The 22,403-nt window shown below is 39.0% G+C and overlaps 1 protein-coding gene across 6 annotated transcripts in view; it reads left to right on the top strand.

Annotated features, from left to right (window-relative positions):
• CTNNA2 (catenin alpha 2) overlaps window positions 1-22,403 on the top strand; it is a 1,155,573-nt gene that overhangs the window by 922,590 nt on the left and 210,580 nt on the right. For all 6 annotated transcript variants that reach the window (XM_074397692.1, XM_003922543.4, XM_010333399.3 and 3 more), the window contains one exon: window positions 307-459. In XM_074397692.1, the coding sequence (XP_074253793.1) occupies window positions 307-459 (153 nt within the window). The remainder of the gene's footprint in view (window positions 1-306; window positions 460-22,403) is intronic.

The following is a 22,403-nucleotide window of genomic DNA, read 5'->3' as shown; positions in this document are numbered from 1 at the left end:
GTGTCATGATTCAAAACATCCTGAAGGTTTGGGTCAGTGAAGGATGAGAGACCTTTAACAGGAGAGGGACCATAGCGTATTGAGCAACAGGCCATTTATGTAACTTTCAGGTTGACATATAATATGTTTAACTCATACTTCCGTCAGTCATTGGTTTTCCCTTTGATAGTATAAGCACTGGGACAGTTTAAAAAAGAAAATAGGAATATTATCTCTATGGATAATGAGAGCTCAAAATAGAAAAAAATTGATATTTCTAGTGTTTCTTAATTGTATACCATTTTTTTGTTTTTGTTTTAACTGTAGCTTCGGAAAGCAGTGATGGATCACATATCTGATTCTTTCTTGGAAACCAATGTCCCTTTGCTAGTTCTCATTGAGGCTGCAAAGAGCGGAAATGAGAAGGAAGTGAAAGAATATGCCCAGGTTTTCCGTGAACATGCCAACAAACTGGTAGAGGTAAGTGCGGAGGGGCCTGAGGACTCGAATTTATCCATGGGTTCAATCTCTACACATGGCTCTTAGAATTTCAATAGAGAGCTATTCTATTTGTTTTTATTTTTTGAGAAATGAAGTCCTGAAATCTTTCTTCCCTTTACCTTCTGATTACTGTACCCCCTTTCCAAGGAATCAAGCTATCAATCATCTTTCTTTTGTCTATCTTACAATTTTAAGCACGCTCTGAAACACATCTGTCAATTTTCCTGAACAACAAGCAGGAGCTGAAACAAGAGAAGTAGAAGAGACATGCTGGAGTGCTAAATACCAGCTTCGATTTGAGGGCATAAATTAAAATTTATAAATGGAGGCCTAGGATACTTCTCTCTTTTTTCCCCCTCCCCAAACCCATGTTCACTCCATCCAGTGGTGCCTAGATGCTGTTCACACTGGGAACGTGTGGAAAAAAAAAAAAAATCCTACGTCCTCCAAAGAGATGTTTGAATTTTTGGTGGAAGATCTTGGGGTGGTACTAGGGCAAGTTAAGCATCATAAACATGTTTTATGTATTAGAGGAATCTGTAGGACTTTCTTTATAAATGCAAAAGTTTATTGGGTAATATTGAAAAAAAAATATTGTACAAAGTAAATGATAACTAGACTGCCTAAATTTAGGAGCTAGAAACCACAGCCTGGCAAAGGTAGGATTAGTGATGTGGGGCTAAATATAATAGAAAATAGACAAGTTACACAAGAAATATGTGTGCTAGAGAACAAGAGCGCAGGAGGGCTGAGGATGGATCCTAGAAAATTTAGGAAATGGTTATTGAGGCCAGGTTAAAACTTTTACTGGCTCTGAGCACTTAATCCTACCACCACCACCACCACCACCACTGTGATGCATTCCTACTTTAATTTATAATAAAATCACTTAAGGGCCGGTCACGGTGGGTCACGCCTGTAATCCCAGCACTTTGGGAGGCCGAGGCGGGAGGATCACAAGATCAAGAGATCGAGACCATCCTGGCTAACATGGTGAAACCCCATCTCTACTAAAAAATACAAAAATTATCTGGGCATGGTGGCATGCGCCTGTAGTCCCAGCTACTCAGGAGACTGAGGCAGGAGAATTGCTTGAACCCGGGAGGCGGAAGTTGCAGTGAGCCGAGATCGCATCACTGCACTCCAGCCTGGCAACAGAGTGAGACTCCGTCTCAAAAAAAAATAAAGAAAGAAAGAAAGAAAGAAATGAAATCACTTAAAATGAAAGAAAACTTTAAATAAGCTGAAAGGAAAGTAAGTTCTTTTTTTTCCTTTGAATGGAAAAATTAAAATTCTTAGTACATTCATTAAATGTAAAATCCTTTCTGCTTTTCTTGGAGTGTATGATGGGGGTGGTGTTTGATTTAGTTGCATCCTAAGCACCTGCTTAGTTTGCTCCTTGGTTAATCCAGCACTGCAGGTGCCTCGGGCTGAAGACACCCAGCCAGCAGGAAGTCCTACGTCAAGCCTCTGCTTCTCTAGGATACAGGCTGAGCCATCACCGGTGACAGCAGTCAGCAGGTTCTATGCAAAAGTGTTGGCCACAATAATGGAGGCTTTGAGCTTCCTGCCATGACCCCAGTGTCTTGAGACAATACCAGTCTAGAGCTAAAACTAGGGTAATACTCACAATATCAAAGCAGTCCTTCTGGCTCTGTTCTCTCATACCAGGCAAGCCTTCTGTCACCCTTCACATTCCACCCGCATGCTCGGATAGTTCACTTAGCTATTTAGGGATCCAGAAACTTTCCAAGGTTGACTTTGGAAGCTCTGTCCATTTCCATGTTTTGAGAAGGGGAAGGTGGAGAAAGAGGAGGATATGAGCACAGAAGTAAGGGGAGGAGGGAAAAAAATGCTGAATGGGTGCTACAAAGCTTTAAATATTCACATGTAATAAAATAATATTAGCATATAAATATATCATTGTACTTATGTAATTACAGTATTTACAAGATAACTGCAAAGTTTACGGAAAATATTAACTGATGGTATGTTGTAGACACTGTGGATGAAGAACAGGACATGGATTTCAAGTTGTGTGATAAACATGTACTTTCAGTCCTATTAATGTCTACCTCATTTGCAGGTCATATCTGAAGTTCAAACTTAACACTTTTTATAAATATGAGACTGGGGCCAAAGACCCAGCTTTTTCCACGCATTCTTCCTTCTCCTGTGACAAGCCCTGGACACATCCACCATTTTCCCTCATTCTGTCTTTAGGTTCCATTGTAGGTAAATCTGTTCACTATATGTGATTCTCGATCCTAAACTTGTGACAGAAGCTGAAAGCTTAGATTACTTGCAGCTCCACCTTTCAGAAAACTGCACTTTGCCCCTCACAGGTGTTCCCTTCATTTCCCATGGATGGTCACGGTGGCCAGCAACATTTTAATGTCTTGATGCCTAGTAGATACAGGGGCTAGTGTGTGGACTGGCTTCTGCTTGACTAGGGAGTAACCAGAATCTACAAGTTTGCATGTATCAAAAAACAACAACAACAACAACGGCCGGGCGCGGTAGCTCACGCCTGTAATCTCAGCACTTTGGGAGGCCGAGGTGGATGGATCACTAGATCAAGAGATCGAGACCATACTGGCCAACATGGTGAAACCCTGTCTCTACAAAAAATGCAGAAAAATTAGCTGGGCATGGTGGTGCACACGTGTAGACATAGCTACTCAGGAGGCTGAGGCAGGAGAATTACTTGAACTCAGGAGGTGGAGTTTCCAGTGAGCCGAGGTCGCGCCATTGCACTCCAGCCTGGTGCCTGGTGACGGAGTGAGACTCTGTCTCAAAACAACAACAACAACAACAACAACAACAACAACAACAACAGCAACAAAACTTGAAGCACTGAGCCGAGTGTTAGCCTTTTTCTAGTTTTGGAAAATGTGTAGATATGGGCACCTTTCTTGGTTTCTGTGTCTATAACATGAAAAAGTTGGTTGGTATACTGATTTTATATCCATTGGACTTGATAAATTCAGCTACTAATTCTAAAACTTTGAAAATTTCCTTTCAAATTTTCTATATACATAGTCATGTACCTGCAAGTTATGAGACTGTTGTGTTAATCTGTTCTCATGCTGCTAATAAAGACATACGTAAGACCGGGTAATTTGTAAGTGAAAGAAGTTTAATAGACTCACAGTTCCACATATGTGGAGAGGCCTCACAATCACAACAGAAGGCAAAGGAGGAGCAAAGACACTTCTTACACGGTGGCAGGCAAGAGAACTTGCGCAGGGGAGCTCCCCTTTATAAAACCATCAGAACTTATGAAACTTATTCACTACCAGGAGAACAGTATGGGGAAAACCACTGCCATGATTCAATTATCTCCACCTGGCACCATTCTTGACATGTGGAGATTGTTACAATTCAAGATGAGATTTGGGTAGGAACACAGCCAAACCATCTCAAGTATCTTTCTTCTTTCTCAATACTAGTTTGTTTTTTTTTTTTTCCCTTGCATTATAGTGTTAGCTAGGACCTCCAGTACAATATTGTGGTGGTAAAAATTTTTGTGATTGCTGGATCTCAGTTGGGAAATTTCAGTTCTGTATCTGAAATCAATTACATTGTTTGCTCTAGGTTTCTTATAGATATTTTAATTAGATAAAGTTAACTCTATTACTCATTTGCTAAGACTATAAAAAATTATGAGTAAGTATAGAATTGTTTCAAATGCTTTTTCTGCAGATGTTGAGATGATTTTCAGAGGTATTGGTATCAAAGTTATGCTTTCCCTTAAAAAATGAGTTGAAAATTTTTTCTTCTATTTTTTGGGAAACGAATATGTAAGATCAGCCTCATTTATTTTTTAAATGTTTGGTGGAGTTTACTGATAAAACAATGTGAGTGTGGGGATTTATTTGAGGAAAGGTTTAAAATCAAAAGACTATTTACACTGTTTTATTTCTTTTAAGGTCAGTTTTGTTAAGTTGCCTTTTAAGAATTTGTCATTTCATTTATTCTTTTAATTTATTGGCATAAAATTGTCCATAATACATTTGAATTTTTTGTTAGACATATAAAGATCTGCATTACTGTTTTTTCCCCACTCCTCATTTAACTGATTAGTGTTTTCTCTTTTCTTCTTGATTAGTTTTGCAAGTGGTTTATCAATTTTAAAAGTAAGCTTTCAGCTTTATAGGTTTGTTTGTATTCTAATTTATTTATTTCTGCTCTCTTCCTTATAGTTCTTTCTTTGCTGCTTTCTGCCAGTAAAGCTTACTTCTTCTTTTCTAAATTATGGGAATGGATAATCATGTCATTAATTTCTTGCCTTTCTTATTTTAGTGCTGTATGCATTTAAGGATATAAATTTTCCTCTAATCTATGCTTAAGTCTGGTTATTTTCTACTGACCTAATTTTAAATTCACTCATCCATGTGTGTCCAATATACTTAAAACTTATATGTTGAGTTCAATTTTTTTTTAAATTTCTAGTTGATTCTTCTTTTTTAAAGGGACTCCAATTCTCTAGTAAAATTTATTATCAGGTTATCTCCTTTAAAAAGATATTAATCACAGTTATTTCAAAAGCCTAAGTCAAAGAACTCCAATGTTTGTTTCAATTTTGTTTTGTTTTGGGGTGGCTCCACAGATGACTACCCCCAACACATCCAAAATCGACTGGGATGTTAATACGGATGATGCAACACATCCACCAAGAGAGTCCAGACAGGTTTATTGCTCATGTAATGGGACTTCCAGGACAGCAGAGCAGGCACCCATGCTGGTTCATATGGTTTAAACAAAGAGAAGAAGAAATGGCTTTAGTTTTTGTCATGTTAGGGCATGCGGCTGGGGTCAGTATTTCTATGTGGCAGCCAGGATTTGATTGGTTTGAATTTCCTAACAGCAATAAAAAGGTGGCCCCTCTTATCAGTTTTCCCATTTGGGGAACAAAAGGGAAATGGGGAAAGGGTAACACTGACTTAAAAACTGTCAGCAAACATTCACATAGACTTGGACTGTTCATTAGAGTTCACCCTTTCGTGTTTGACTGAGGACTGGAATGTGCCATGTTTTGTTTTATCGATTTTAGACTTGTTTAAGTGAACTATAAATGATGGGACTCTATGTGGCTTTGAAAATGGAGACAAACTTTATTGCCTGTCTGTTTATATTATTTAATTTTTCTTGTGATTGTGTTATTCGATATGCTGGGTGATACTGGACTGAATGGCCAACATTTGTGTGGACAAATATAGAGGGTCTGGATAATGTGTTCTCCTCCCAGAGAGAATTCACCCTGTTTTCTGTTGGGCAGCAGAAAGGCAGACCATCTCATTGCAATCAAAGATTAAAGTGACTTGAACAAATTTGTAGCATTTCTAAAGTTTAGCTTACTTTCAGGGTGGCCAGCTGAGGATCAGATATGTCACCTCATTTGTGAATCACAAACCCCAATTTGTGTGTGTGTGTGTGTGTGTGTGTGTGTGTGTGTGTGTGTGTGTGTTTTAACACCAAGAGACTGAGTTTGCTTTGCCTTGCTTTTTGGATGGTCTCAATTTCCTTCTTTCCTGGTGCTATTTGTAACTTAATTGACTGTCAAACACTTTGGGGAAAAACTGGGGATGAAGCACCAAGTTTGCACCTTTGAACCTCTCTTCTCTATGGGGTATTAAGTCCAAGTCTGCTGCCTCAGTGGGGCTGTGCTCAACTCCATTTTTTGCCTCCTCAGCCTTATGAGATTGCTGAAAACTCCAAGGAATTCTCTTCCTTTCAGCAGCGACCTTCTTTCTGACTTCTCAGTTTCTCTTTCAACACTAAGAATTAGCAAATCCTGGCGAGGGTGGCTGGAGTGACAGGCTGAAGGTTAGTCTCCCCTCACTGAGCCTCTCTTTTTGATCTAGTTGAAGTTTTGACATCTTTGGCAGCTCTTCTGTGCTTTCAGCAAATTGCTTTTATTGTGTATTTCTAGTGGTTCTCAGCAGGCGAGTGGGTGTCTTGTAGGCTACTCCATCATGTTGAGAAGTACAAATTCCTGAGAGGGCTCATTTAGATAAGTTTATGGGGTTTTCTTGTTGTTGTCGTTAGTATTTTTAGTCAGATATCTTTTTATCCATTGGAAATTTTGGGACTTTCATACTTCAAATAAATGGATAAATCAATAAAAACAGTTCTAACTGAACTGAAATAACAAGCTTGGAGGTCTATTTCCTGCAATTCCCTCACTTTAGTGCCTCCTCTCTCCATTAAGCACAACCTTCCAATCCTTCCCAGGGCACCTTTGATCTCTGTTTGAAAGCCTCTGATGAATCTCTAAATTTCCTTTAATGTAAATCACATAAGAATCATTCATAAATACATGAAATAATCAATCTGTGAAGCAGTGATGATGGTTTTAGTTCTTCAACTTTTTTTTTTTAGTTCAATGATAGTATATTCAGTTTGCTCTCTATTTTTATGTTTTTTTCTTATATTTGCGTGCCATTTTTTCCCAGTTCGCTGTTCATATAAATGGAGCCTATGAAGTGATTGGGCCCTGTCCCAACTACACAAGTTGTGGAACTTAGAAAATCCTCACCAAGGACAGTTTTAATGTACATAAAATATTAGTAAAATGTTCAAAAGAAAATATAATATGGGTTCTCATGATTGCTTTAACAAGTGATCTTTTGAGATTTTTTTTTCACCACAATATTTATAACATTTAATAAAATTTAGGAAAAATTCCACTAGGATGTGTTGATTAGAATTTAACAGGCGAACTATGATGTAAAGTCACTATAGGAAGTATCTGTAGAACTAGATAAAATGATTATTATTAATTTTCTCTCATCTTCAGAATCATGCCCTTCTCGAGGTTAGCTAAGGGCTTCAGGGTGGGGCCGACCCTGAGTGTATCCTGAGCTGATCCAGAAATACCTATGGTACCTCGTGTCTAATGGAGAAATGGAGTGCAAATTACGGCCACTCAGCAGCAAAGCACTTTGGTCAGGGTTGGGGTGGAGTGGACGTAAATTGGGTACAGAATATGCATTGCCACAATGAAAATGAAAGCTAATCTTGAAAATGAGATGCAAGATCAATATTGCATCTTTCACTTTCATGACATCCCATTTACTTTAGGATTGTACCCATTTGGCTCCACAACTATCTGCCAGTTCTCCTGCTAGTTTACCAATTCTTTCAGGAAAGCCACCATGTCGAATTGAATCCTAACTACAACCCAGCTCCTAGCCAAGTGCCTAGCATCTAGCAGGGATTCAAGAAGGAGATGGTGCTTAAAAAAGGAATAAAATAATCAGTGTAGCCAGTGATGTTGCCACCTTCTGGGCCCCTGAGGTAACATATTTCAATAGCACAGCTGTAGGATCCTAAGGGGCACGTTGGAGATCAGCAGTCAAGAGGCATTGTACATTTTTACCTGTCTAATTTACTGTCAAGAAGGAATTTCAAATCTGTGAAGAACTAATGTGAAGAAATACTGTTTGTACTAAGTAGAAAAGACCTGCTCTTGCTATTAGGATCCCTGAGGAGTTGAATTAACTCTCTCAAGATGCTCTTGAGTTTGTGTCCCTAACTCCATTATCATTCCTTTCCTGTCCTCTGCCTGACAAGCATGCTTCTGCTCTCATCCTCAGTTAGTGGATGTGAGGGAGGGAGCCGGTTCTATCTGACGAAGTAAAGTACAGCACTGAAGCCATGGCAATGATGAGTTGGACGAGGGAATCTCAATTCTCTGCTTCATCCTCTTGACTTAGTTACTGCTGATAGCAGTGCCCCATGAAGGATGAGAAGTTATATCTACTGGAAATGCATGGTTTGGAAGTCAGTGTCAAACCGTGATATTCAGAATCACTAATGTGATCATCCATTAGTCCGGCACCAGAGTGCCTTTCTTTCAGCCTTGAGTAAATCGCTCTTCTCAGTTAATCCCTCCCCTTGCACAATGCTGCATTCAGCAATGTTGCCTGAGAGGACCATGTGCTGATGCTGCTCCAGTTGCTGGCAATATAACCATGAACAAATCAGAGAAAGTTCCTGCTCTCATGCGACATGCGTTCTCTTGGGAAAGATGAGAAAAGGAGAGGTAAGTGTGTACTATGTAAGGCAGAACTCTGTGCTGTAGCACAAAATTAAACAGAGTAGGATGATACAGAATGAAAGAGGGGGGCATCTGAGGTCAGAAAAGGCTTCCCTTCTAAGATGACTGTTGAATAGAGATGTGAAGGGAGTGGAAGAACATTCCAGACTGTGAAAAAAACAAGTCCAAAGACCCCAGGGCAGCAGTGTGCTTTGCATGTTTGGTAGAGAACAAAGAGACCAGTGTGACCGGAGCTGAGACTGAGAGGAAAATTACAGAGATGAAATTGAGAGCTGGGTATAAAGATTTTGTAGTTTACTCAGATATTTGAGTCCATTGGAAGGTTTTGAACAAAGGCATGACATCATCTGACTTCCATTTTTAAAAGTTCACAGTGCTGCTTGATGGAAAATGTGAGAGTGATAAAAAGCAAAGAAAGAAGAATATGTGAGATAATACGGCAATAGTCCAGAGTAGTACCATGACTAGAATAGAGGTGAGGTCAGTGGGAAGACGTGGTTCGATTTTCCTGTATTTCCAAGGTTGAACTGAGATATTAGATGTTGGAATGTGTGAGACAGAGAAGAGTCTGGGAAGAATGCATGTTTTGACAAGTAGCAGTGACATAATCAGCTGAAACTTTAATAAAACTTTAATAAAACATAGGCTACAGTCTCGGACTATTTCTCAGTTGGTTCTGTCTTCAGTTGTCTGATAGGTGTGGTCCTAGAACCCCATAGGTGTGGTCCTAGAACTCCTACACAAATGTCCTGGGTTTAAATAAAAGTAAGAGTTTTGTATATTTCAGGGCCTTGTTTCACAACATGAATTAAAAAAAGAAAATCAAGAAAAGTTGCATCATAAACTACATTGATGATGATCATGCCACTGTACTTCAGCCTGGGTGACAGAGTGAGACTCTGTCTTAAAAACAACAACAATAGGCCGGGCGCGGTGGCTCAAGCCTGTAATCCCAGCACTTTGGGAGGCCGAGGCAGGTGGATCACGAGGTCAGGAGATCGAGACCATCCTGGTCAACATGGTGAAACCCTGTCTCTACTAAAAATACAAAAAATTAGCTGGGCATGGTGGCGCGTGCCTGTAATCTCACCTACTCAGGAGGCTGAGGCAGGAGAATTGCCTGAACCCAGGAGGCAGAGGTTGCGGTGAGCCGAGATCGCGCCATTGCACTCCAGCCTGGGTAACGAGTGAAACTCCGTCTCAAAAAAAAAAAAAAAAAAAAAACAACAACAATAACAAACCACATTGATAGAATTGGATCTCCATGCATTTTCTAAAGACAAACTCAGTATTCTCATACCCCTTTTTCTCCTTTCTGCCTTCCCTAATCTAGCTAATAATATTTGAACTAGCACTGAGTTACTGAAATGTCTCTAATAACTGAGCCATAGCAAGTCTATAAATAATAATACTCTATGAAGAGCTATTTTGTTCAGCTCATGTATATTAAACTTACAGTATATTTTATTTTTTTATTTAAGAGGTATATGTTCCAGTACTAATCTCCCCCATAAATTCCTGATTTCTTAAACCCTACCATAGTTTGTAAGGTTTTCTATAATATACAATAAAGCATTGGAGAAAAGTTCAAGGGCCCACCTTGGACTCTTAATAACTATTTAAATATAAGGCTAGAGTTTTAAGGTTAACTCTTTATTAGCTTATTTAATGCTTCTGGCAACCTGAAGGCATTATTTTTTACTCCAAATTCCAGATGAGAAATCTGAGGTTTTAAGAAGTTTAATAATTGGCCCAATGTTACATAGTTAGAAAGAGACAGAATTCATGCATGAACCCAAGTATTCCAGACTCCAGGACCACATTCTTAGCCACTGTGCCACGCTGCCCTCACACTCTCATCCAAGGTGTCTAGACAGCCTAAAGTCTGGTCCTTCATGTAATGATTTAGCACAGTTTCTGGCCCCAAAGTAATTGTTTAAAAATGTAAGCTGCTGATGTTGGTGTTATCATACATGCATTAAGTTTCATATCTATGAAATCACATTTTGGAGAACAGCTTTATTTTACTGCACATACCCTGAAAGCGATGCACATTACTGCAGAATAATTCTTACATACTAGTGGAATAGATTATGCAAGGTGCTTTCAGGTGCTGCTATTGAGCAGTAAATCAAGCTCACCCACTGGCTTCATGAGTCTTCACCTGAACAGATTGCATCGTTCATATCTGTTCAATTTACTAAATGCCACAGACTTTGAAGGTTGCCTGTAGACTATTGGAGTCGAAGGACATTCAGTATTTTTATGTCAAAGGTCTATTGCAGTACTTGAATTAACTATGCACATAATATAAATATTACCAGGTAACATTTCAATCTTTACACCATAGTCAAACTATAAAGTGTAGGGCTATGATTATGAAATCAATTGTTTTCATATGTAAGAGAAACCAACTATTAGTTTCCATGAAAACCTTCCAATTGACTCAAATATCTGAATAAAATACAAAATCGTTATACCCAACCCTCAATTTCATCTCTGTAATTTTTCACTGGTATTTAGATAAAAACTAACCACACCATATGCAAACCTCCAAATTATATTCCAATAGGTGAATTAAGCACCCTTACACAGACACATCCAGAAAATAGAGGGCAGTTAACTATGTGGTTAATTTCTCCTCTATACCTAAGGAGGAGAAAGAGAATCAATGCTTAGCTTGTTCCCTGTGGTAGATACTACAGTAATGTTCGCACTTTATCTCTTCTAATCCTCTAAGGAAGTGCCTTAATAGTTTATGTCATATTTTTGCCGATGAGAAACCTGTGGCTCAAGGAACTGAAAGTAGCCTGACCAAAGTCACTAGACGATGGATGAGTGACAGAACCAAATGAATTCAAATGCCCTGGGGTCCATGTTCTTTCTGCTATTCCATATACTTGCTCTATCTGTATAGATTTATATTTATGAATATTAACCTTATGCATTCCTTACCTGCTTACCCTCACCACAATAAAATTATAAGCCAGCATACTGGTAATATTTTTTAATTTCCTCTCCAAAGCTGAGGAAGAGTGTTGTGATGTTTCCCAGGAAGCTGGCATCTGGACTTTAATTGTAGTGCTGACACATCAGACATTAGAAGGTTACATTTCATGTTGCTTCTGCAGACATGCAGAAAATATTTTTTTCTTATACTAATTAGTTTTGCTGTTTTATCATCCAAGTAGAGAGTGTCTATTCTCTGCATGTATGTATATACATATTTATGTATGTTTTCTCTTGTATTTTGTGTTTTCTGCAACTGTTGAAAGGTGTGTATATATTATACATCTACTTCAGGAAAATAATAAGCTTATATTGTTAAGATCAGACCCCTTCAATGCAAGAATAAAAAAATCATGCCCCAGTGTATAAAAGCAAGTAGTTTTTTAATTACCCAGGAAAAAAAAAAAACCCTTCGATGCTCATATGTTCATTTTTTTTCTAGTTCTAAGGGATTTTTAATGTCACAAAGCCTTCTAGGTGGCCTGAAGCCATAGTTGGAGAGGGAAAGTGTATTGGAACACTGCTTTTTAGAACCAACAATGAGTTTTCAGGTTTCTTTGACTCTATTCATTTCAGAAGGAGGTGGAGTTCTACTTCACAAAGCCCTCTAACCTGCCCAAGTCTCAGTGGGTATGTACTTTCAACCCTTACCTTAAAAGACAACATTGGGTCTTTTGGACCTGATGACTGAAATGTCTTTGATGTGTAATGATTTACCCCTACCGCTGTGTGTGTGGATAGATCACTTTAATCCTCTGACCCTCAGATTTTGCATCTGTCTTGTCACTATTTAGGTGTCGTCTGTCTTTGGTATTTTACAGCTCTAAGGATCTTTCCTAATCTTAGATTCTAGGGAAAGGGAAAACATGTTCGAGGGTACTTTTGTGGTTGAATCTTGAATTTTGGGGTTACAAGGAGAACATGTCATTATAGTGGTTTCCCAGGTGGCCTAACATTCAGGTGAGGAAGGAGCTGAAGCTTGGAGTACAGCTGTTCTAAACTGTAAACTGACCAGCAGCATGGAACCCATCACTCCTTATTGTACTCCCATGACTTAGGCTGGTGATGGATCCAATGACTGAAACACAGATCTGAATAACTCTTAATCAGCTTGGCTATTATGTAAGTAGAAGACAGAGAGAATATGGGTCTGTACCTGTCACACAGAAAAATCTACACCGTAGCTAAATAACATTCTGTTATGACTGAAGCCATTTGTTTATTAAAAAAACCTCCACTTTTTGTTTTTCCTTTTTTCGTGGGCACATTAGCACCTGCTGGTAAAAGCCAATAATTGTGAATGGCCACAGTGCCCAGGGTTGGCAGGTGTCATGGCATTCTTTTTATTTTTTATTTTTAATAATATATTGAACACAGTATAAGAAAAGTATTATTTCGACATGAAATTAATGTAAAAATGACTAGATATTTTACCTTCTTTTTCCATACTCAATCTTTAAATTCTAGTGTATGTTTTTTGCTTACAGTACAGCAGGCCCTTGAATAACGTCATTTTGCTCATCAGCAGACCCTTTTCCAGTCTCCAGGAACATTCCCTGTCCTCAAAGCCACGTTGGTATGTGTGAGTCTGGGGTTATGTGTGTTAGACACAAAAACACGTTCTTTGATCTAAAGAACAAATAAATTTTTGATCATATATAAAATGCAACATCAGCATCTTTTAGGAAAAAAAAATGTTTTAATTGGCCTTAGCATAAAACCTAAGTAAATACTGTTTATAATACAAATGCATCTTTTGAAAATTTCCCCACTACCGCTTCCCACCAGATTGCTGCCTTTGGCTGCTCCTATTTAGACATTCTGGAGCTGCCACAGTGTGTGAATTTCACACAACCAAGGTGCCTGGGAATTGAGTCAATATTTTCACATGATACCAGTGGTCACCAAAATATAGTTACTTACTTAGATGGACAGGTTGTTATCTTTTATTTTAAAACAATAGTACCCTCATGATTTATCTTTTCTAAACCTTTTCTTGGGAGATAAAAAGAAGAAACATGCCCTTCAAATCTGTAAATTATCCCAACCAAATGTTTTTTCTTACCCAGTTGATATGAAGGGAATCCAAGACACATGAGCTCTATCACATTCCCTCACCCATATACATTTTTGTATTATTTTATTACTTAAATTTTTTGAAAAGAGTGGTTTATAACTTAATTTTAGAATGCAAGGTACTTTGATGGTAAAGCTGTAATGCATCTTTAAAAATGCATTTCAGGCTGCCTGTATGAGGAAAGGTGCTCAGCTTTTCTGTAAAATGTCATGACAGTTTCCGCACAGAGACTGGAGACCTGGAGGATGTTAACGACAGTGGGGCAGTAGAGTACTTTATGGATCAAATAGTTTTGCAAACTAAAAATAGGCTGTGATTGGACCTATCCCAACACAACACTCAGCTAAAGAGGCTGTTTTCATTCCCACAATCAAGTATCTCAAAAAGTCAAGTCTTTTCAAGTAGGCGACTTCTAGTATCTGTGTTACATACAGCTTAAAAAAAAAAACCCTAATTTGCAATTTACATCCAAATTGGCACACTTTTCCTGTGCCTATTCTGTAAACAGGATAACAGCCAGGTGTTTGTCTTCATCCTGGCTGGCCAACATCTTAGCTTCATACCTGTCTGGGGAAGGGGCTCAGGTGGGAACCCCAGCATCTCAGTACTCACTGTGACAAAGCCAAAGCCAGTACCCACAGCTGACAACGTACCCAGTACTCAGTACCCACAGCTGACAAACACACAAATAATGGGGGGCAGTGAGGAATTAAAGCAGGCCCTATTCTTGCAGAGGACATGGGAAATATAGCAAGAAACAGTGCAAGAGGATTCGTGTTGTTGCAGCAGGATCAGAAGCTCAGACAAGCAGAACTAGGAAGACTGGAGAGTTCATGTATGGAGGAAAGTGGAAAAAGAAAGAGAAAGCAGGGAATCTGGTTGCCTCTGCTCACAGCTCTTTCTGATGCAGCTCTAATTCATAAGTTAAATGCTTGCTGTTTTTCTGCCCTTGAATTTTGCCTTGAGGACTATTTTCCTCTCTCACTGACTTCACAGACTCTGTCTGACCTTTCTTATTTCTCCCCATGGTCCTCCTGTCACCAGAAACCTTTCAAATGGTTATTCTATATGCTTGTAGATTCTAGTGCCTTGCTACAAATATGGGTTATATTATTGCCCGTTATTTCTCCTGATTGTTTTCAGGGGGAAAAACATCTAACATCTAATGAATTCTCTTGGTTTGATTTTTTGCCTGGAAATTTCAGAGTAACAATTACTTTTCTCAAGATGAAAACAATTCAACCTTTGTCCCGATTGCTTAACTAGAATTGTGGAAGAAAGGCTTTTGCTCAAATACTGTTAATAAATGGCTGCCTCAGAATTCTGAAGAGTTTCTCATGGTCAAAAAATACTAATGACATGTATACAAGTGATTTTCTTGCCTCATAGAGTCCGTACATACATCCACAACAAAAAGCATAAAAGCTGATGTTTCTTTAACCTATCTTGGAGAATTTTAGTGTGAAATGTCAATTTCCATGACAAGTTTCCTTAGAAGTAAAGAGAGGTTTTCATTTCCACATAGTTGCTCATAATTTCCTGCTTATCTCTTCTACAATAACTTTCAAAGCAGTGAATGTTCTGTTTTGTTCAAAAACATTTATAATTTTGCAGAAACTTAATGTACCCGTAGCTGAGCTGGTGGTGTACTTTAGTTACACTGGTAATTGCTTTTCATTGTGGAAAACCATGGTTGATGATCATGACTTTGAAGGAGCTGATGATCTCTTGTTTTGAGCCAGGGTTTCACTCTGTCACTCAGGCAATAGTGCGGTGGTGTGGCATGATCATAGCTCACTGCAGCCTTGACCTTCTGGGCTCCAGTGATCCTTCCTGAGTAACTGGGGCTGCATGGCTAATTTTTTGTGTTTCTGTAGAGACAAGGTTTTGCCATGTTGCCGAGACTTATCTGGAACTCCTGGGCTCAAGTGATCTGCCTACCTCAGCCTCCCAAAGTGCTAGGGTTACAGGCATGAGCCACCAAAGCTGGCCTCATTTCCTCTACTTTGAATGAAAATTTTACTTGGGTAGAGATTATGGAAATCAAAGTACTTAAGGAGTAAAATAAGATTATTATATATCAGGGTTTCTCAGCCTTCTCTCTACTGACATTTTAGTCTGGATAATACTTTGTTGTGAGGGGTTGTCCTGTGTGTTATAGGATGTTTAGGAGCATCTCTGGCCTCTACCTATTAGAAGCCAGGAGTGGCTTCACTCTAATTGCAACAACCATAAATTATCCAGATACTGTTAGGGATTTCCTGGGGGACAAAATTGTCCTTTGTTGGGAATCCCTTCTGTATAATCTTTAAATACGTATGCATATGAAAAGTTAATTTACGTACACTCAGTGCCCCATACCTCCATCAGTTCATTTGCAACACACATTATTTGATGTAAATTCAGTCAGCAGAGAACACAATAAATAGGTGAAGGTTTGTTTCTTAATTGAAATTATCTCTGAAATTACTGTTACTCAAAATTGTCATCAGTTTCTCTCCCCATAGTAATTTGGTGAAAACCTCTTGTGACAATTATTTTCCTCTGTGATCTTACTGCTGCTTATAATCTCACTATTTAACAGAATGCCCTAGTATTCTGAAACTATTTTCAGAGGGGACATTTTACTGTTATTCAAATAGTAATACCTAATTAGGATTCTCTCACTGATTTCTTTTTAGCTAAGGCAGCTAGCTTAAAATAAGGCTCCAATGAAAGAGGACAGGAACAGGTAGGTAGAGAATATGCTGGAGAAGATGGGTATAAAAAAGACACTGGAAGATGGCAAAGCCTATTCCATTCATATCACCCATAAAGTTTAGGACCAGTTATTAAATACGACCACAGGGCAGACATAGCTCATACTCCATCAGCACTTATTAGTTGAAGGTTAAATTCAGGATGGAATTATCTGGATAGGCCTATGATCAATATACCTTTAGTTTTACTTTCTATTAATCTCTTTTAAAAAAAGGAAAATAAATCTTTCATACAGTTACCATCCTTCCTTAGTGCCCTGACATATTGCACACTTGCTACCTCTGAGCCTTAACTCCTGCAACTCATTGAGCCAGGAATTTCTTTCGCAGTTCTTTGCCTGGCGATCTCCTGCTTTATTTTTTAAATGAAAAGATAATAAGAATGCATGATATTTCTAAGTTACGGGAAACTATGTGTTATAGTAAATAAGCCACATCCAGAGTGAGAACGGTACACAGAGGCAGGAGGATGATGTTTATCCCTAGAGTCATGGTCATTGACATTAGCACTCCCAACCTCTGAAAACAGGCCAGTGTTTGCAGATGCGTGTGTTCAAGTATACCCAAGGGACAGACACTGCTACCCCAGGGCATTAGCATACTGGTTACAGAAAGCACAAGGCTTCATTGTTCTAAATGTGCCCCCTGGCAGCATTGGCCTTACCTGGGAGCTTGTTGGAAATGTAGACCCTTGGGTCTGCGTTTTAACAGGATTCCCAGGTGATTTCCATAATATTCAAGTTTGTGAAGCTCTGGCATAAGAAACATTTTCCAGAATATATTCCCACGAGATGCTCTAGGAGGGGGAAAAATGGGAGTTTGAGGAAGGATAGGTTCAAATATGTATGTGGGGATCTCCTCATGCTATAGCCACTGCTATGGTCTGAATGTTTGTGAGCCTCTGTCTTCGTCTGTTCATGGTGCTGGAACAAAATACTGTAGACTGGGCAATTTGTAAGCAGAAGAAACTTACTGTTCACGACCTCATTGCCTCCCAAAGCCCCCACCTCTTAAAACCTCTACATTGAAGATTGGATTTCCATATGCAAATTTTGGAGACAAAAACATTCAGACAATAGCAGCCCTCAAAATTCTTTTGTTGAAACCTCATTCCCAGAGTGACAATATTAAGAGGTGGGGCTTTTAGAAGGTGATCGGATAATGAGGACTTCATCCTCATAAATGGCGTTAATGCCCTTATAAAAGAGGCTCCCTTTTCTCTTCCTCAACCTGAGGACACATAGAAGGCACCATCTGTGAGGAACAGATACTCACCAGGTACTGAATCTGCTGGTCCATTGATCTTGAACTTTGCAGCCTCTGGAACAATAAGCCATAAATTTCTGTTGTTGATAAGTTACCTAGGCTCAAATATTTTGCTTCAAATGCCTGAACACTCTAAGACAGCCATGTTTTGGAGATTTGCAATGTACATAGACACTGAGAAACGTACTTTGGGAAATTCCAAATTATAACGTCAGGACTTAGGGATGGGAGACGCTTGAATTCTGGACATTCCTAACTAAAATTTGGTGATAGAAAACAAGGATTTAATATGATAAAAGTACTAGGTGGTTACTTTGGATCAACTTTATTATTTTTTGATGTCGAAAATGGATACATTTTCAAATGTCATGGCAATCAGCTTGCTAAATACCATTAGCTTCCAAGTGATTCTGTCAAAGACAATCCAGAAATGCATAATTACTGTTGAGTCAATGCTTATTTACCGAGTCTAATTATTTATTTTGTTGGCAGTTATTATTGCTTTTTCTGGCATTAGTTCTAAAGCTGTTTGGTAAAATGTGGACAGTTCTAAAGTATAGGTACAGTGTTAATTTGCTAGAGCTGCTGTTAAATCATACCACACACTGGTGGCATACCAGGTGTGCTGGCTCGTGCCTGTAATCCTGGCACTTTAGGAGGCCAAGGCAAGCAAATCACCTGAGGTCAGGAGTTCGAGACCAGCCTGACCAACCTGGTGAAACCCTGATGCTACTAAAAATATCAAAATTAGCCAGGCATGGTGGCAGGCGCCTGTAATCCCAGCTACTTGGGAAGCTGAGGCAGGAGAATCACTTGAACCTGGGAGACAGGGGTTGCAGTGAGCCGAGATCACACTGTTGAGCTCCAGACTGGGCAACAAGAGCAAAAGTCTGTTACGTAAACAAACAAACAAAAAACAACATACACTGAGTGGCTTAAATAACAAATTAATTTTCTCATGGCTCTGGAAACAAGGGGTCCAAGACCAAGGTGTCAGTGAGTTTGGTTTTTCCCGAAGCCTCTCTTGGCTTACAGATGCCGCCCCACTGTGCCCTCACATGTTCTTTCTCTGTGCTCACACATCCCTAGAGTCCCCTCCGGTGTCCAGTTTTCTTTGTAAGGACGCAAGTCAGATTGGATTAGAGCCCATCCTCATACCTCCTTGGAACTTAATCACCTCTTCAAAGACTCTGTCTCCTCATACAGTTGTGGAGTTAGGGCTTCAACATGTGAATTCTGGGAGAACAAAATTTTGCTGAAAAATACCAACTATTTTTTTTTCTCTGTTTTCTTCTTTTTTTAAATGAGAGAAGAAAGGCAGAAATACTTTCATGTGTTTTGAAGGCTTTACATTAATTTTAACTCATTATTTGTGCCAATTACTGCATGCCCCAGAGATGAATTTTATGGTGGTCTAGGCCATCACTAATTATTTTTTTTCTGATACAGATTCTTTCACCTTATTTAAAAATAGCTTCGAACTTTCCAAGTGTATTACACAGACAAACCTGACTTCATCAAGGGGTTCCTCAAACTCTAGGGTCTGGACCACGCTGTTGCAGTCAGTGGAGACACAGCTAATAATACTCCTCATTCCATCCATTTTCTTAGGTGCTGGATGGAGACTTGTGCAAGGTTTTTCCTTCTGCTGTAATGTATTCACCAAAGCCTATCAATTTCTCCTCCAGGATTTGAATAATCACAGAAGACCCTGTTCGCTAAAAGGTCTCATAGAGAATGAAGGATGAGTATTACAACAACCACTCCTTTTTATGCTCTGCCTGAGAAATTTAATTTCCTAGCCCGAGCAGCTGCCATTCTCTGATGCAGCTTGTTGCCACTGCTGTTGAGAGAATAGGTATTTTTTCAATCCCTTTCTCTTTTAAATAATAAAATATTCACTGAAAATTATATGAGTAGAGTAGGAGTGAGAAGTGAGGACAATAATGATATTGAATATATCATGTAATTATGAGCTAGACTTTCCCCAGTCTAAATAATTTTTTGACTACTTAGGGTCTTTTGCCTGCTACATCAGCTACAGCCAATGTATCTTATATATAGCGATTTACCCTGTCAACAAAGACAGTCGGGAAAAATTCATCATCAATTTATTTTCATTCCCCCTGCTGCATTTTAATGTTAAGATATTTGCAAAAAATATGGAGGTTGTATTAATACATGAAGCATTGGTTATAGCTGCACTTCACAATAACATCTAATGTTTATATGGTATTTTTATATGTTTGTATTGTATGATTTTATATTATTTGTAAACACTTTATCAGTATATACTTGGTTCTTGGAACACCTCAGTGAAGATGCTAAGGCAAATTTCTTTCCTAAGAAATGTGACATTATCAGTTGGTAACAGGCATGATTCTAGAATCCAAATTAACTGAGCATCTACTATGTGCCAGTGGTATTTTGAATATGTGAGATGTGTCAGTGAACACAGATCTCTACCCTTGGGGAGCTTAATTCTAATTATAGAAGGCAGATGACAAACATAGTCAAAATAAATATATAATTTATGACAAGTGCAATGGAAAAAGGAAAAGTAGAGCAGTAAGGGATGGGGTTACAGTTTTAAGTAGGGTGGTCAGAAGAGGTTTTATTGAGAAAACAGCATTTAAGCAGTCTGGAAAGAAGTGATTTTGGTGTTTAGTAGTTTGCTCCCTGTCTCTCTGACACCTATTCATTGGTTATAGCATAATTACCCAAATGACCTGCAAGTATTTGCACAGAAACCTTAACCATGGAGTGAACAATGGACATTGGCCTGGACTTCTAAAAAATGACAACATGAATTAGGAGAAGTCCACCTAGAGTTGTGGTAAGCAGAAAATTGCAATACCTTTTTAGAACAAGTGAGTTCCACAATTTTAAGAAAATCTTAAAGAAGTAAATGGTGTTTCTGTCAATGCTGAGTTAATGGCTATCATGGGCTAATCAGTATTCCTTCTAAGATGGCCATCTGCATATTTGGGCATAGGGCATTGAGATGAAGTTAGACTTCTGTTTGTCCCTGAGAATATTCCTTCAAGGCTTTGTTATAGATCATTGCAGATCCAGCTCCTTAATATTGATGAAGGATAAAGAAAGGAAGATAGAACTTTACAGGGGGAATCAGTTGTTCAGTTGAGCAGTGAAAAGAAGGCATTGAGGAATTTGTGAGCTAAATGCTATGAAAGCGTATCTCATATCTCTTAGGGGGATTCTTTATCCTGTGACATAAAATTCCACCCCATGATCTCAAATTGTTCCAAGTAGGTGGGGCAGAATAGGCTAAGTAATCTTGTGATAAACAACCCTGACCCTTAATGGCCTACGATAGCGGAGATTTAATTTTCCTTCATAACTTTCCATTGAGAGTTCTAGAGTTACATGGGAGCACCTGTTTCTCTTCACCATCCTCACCGTATGACTGATGAAGGAGCCACCATCTGGAGTATGCTGGTGTTTGTGGTTGAGGCAAATGATGTGGCCAGACATGCACTAGCTTCTAAAGCTTTCACTGAGAAATGGCGTGTGCTTCCCCTAACACTCCATGCACGAAAGACAGTTCACCTGGACAGAATTATGTTCAAGTACTTGTGGAAGTAAATCCTTCCTGGTGGCTGGAAGGAGAAAGAACCAGGATATTTGTAAACTGTGTAATAATTCACACAGTGGGTAAAATTTTGAAGTTTCTGTCTGCCCTGAGACTTCAAAAAAAATTATTGACGAGTTGCTGTTTGCTGTTTGATGAGGTGTCCTGTTGCTGTTCTGACTGGATATCTGATTCCTCTTGTGGAGTTTTTCATTTTTCAGGAAGGAGTAGGGCAGGATCAACTTCTGCAATGATTTGAAGTTGAAGAGATGAAGTTTAAGGTCAACATATGACAGTCTTGTTGTTAGTTTTGTTGACAGTATACTCAATATACTTTTAAATAAAGTAGTTTTCTCAGAAGCTCGTGTTGGGTTGCAAAAAAAAAAAAAAAAAAGAAATTAAAGCAGTCTTATCTATCACAGAGGAAACTTTAAAAAAATTCTAATTCTTATACCACAGGCAACACGTTGTTTTTTGATCTCCATGACTTCTATTAATGTAACTTCAAGATATTAGGTTCTGTAGCTTTTGAGAAGGGCTTCTGAGGGTAGAAAGGTCTGTCGAATATCATATATTAGGCAAGCAATGTAAAGATATGGAGACAGAATGGGGAGACCAGGGAGATACCAACAGTCACACAATAAATAAGTTGAGCCCAGAGCTTAGGTAAAATAGTAGAGGCCAAGCAGCTCTCAAAGGCCTGATTCAGACGAGGCAAGAGGTGGGAAACTCAGTCAGCAGCACTGAGGAGCAAGGCATGCCCAGATGAGTCATTTTCCTAAGACAAAAGGCAGAAGCCAGGCAAAAGGGAGACGCTAGTCTTGCAGGCAGTCCTCCATGGGGAGACGCATTATCCTTCTCCTGCAGCTTTCTGTACTTGCAGAGGACTGACTCTAAGATGACTAGTAGCCTGCAAAAGAAGTTTGTATATTCTTGGTACAGGTTCATGCATATGACAACAACTGCTCATTTATTTCTCTGCAAAGCATATAAATCAGCAGGTCTTCACACTGGTCATCCTTGTGCTTCTCCTACACTGATTAGCCCATATCTCAAGCTTGGCCTTTCTAAGCGATTCCCCTTTAGGCCTCCCTTTTGGAGCAGTATGGTAATGTGGTCAGTGAGCAGTCATGGGTCCATTCTCAGAGCTCCCAG

Source organism: Saimiri boliviensis, chromosome 1, assembly GCF_048565385.1.
Source record: "Saimiri boliviensis isolate mSaiBol1 chromosome 1, mSaiBol1.pri, whole genome shotgun sequence".
NCBI classification, from domain to species: domain Eukaryota; kingdom Metazoa; phylum Chordata; class Mammalia; order Primates; family Cebidae; genus Saimiri; species Saimiri boliviensis.
This window is presented reverse-complemented; position numbering and strand designations above follow the sequence as displayed.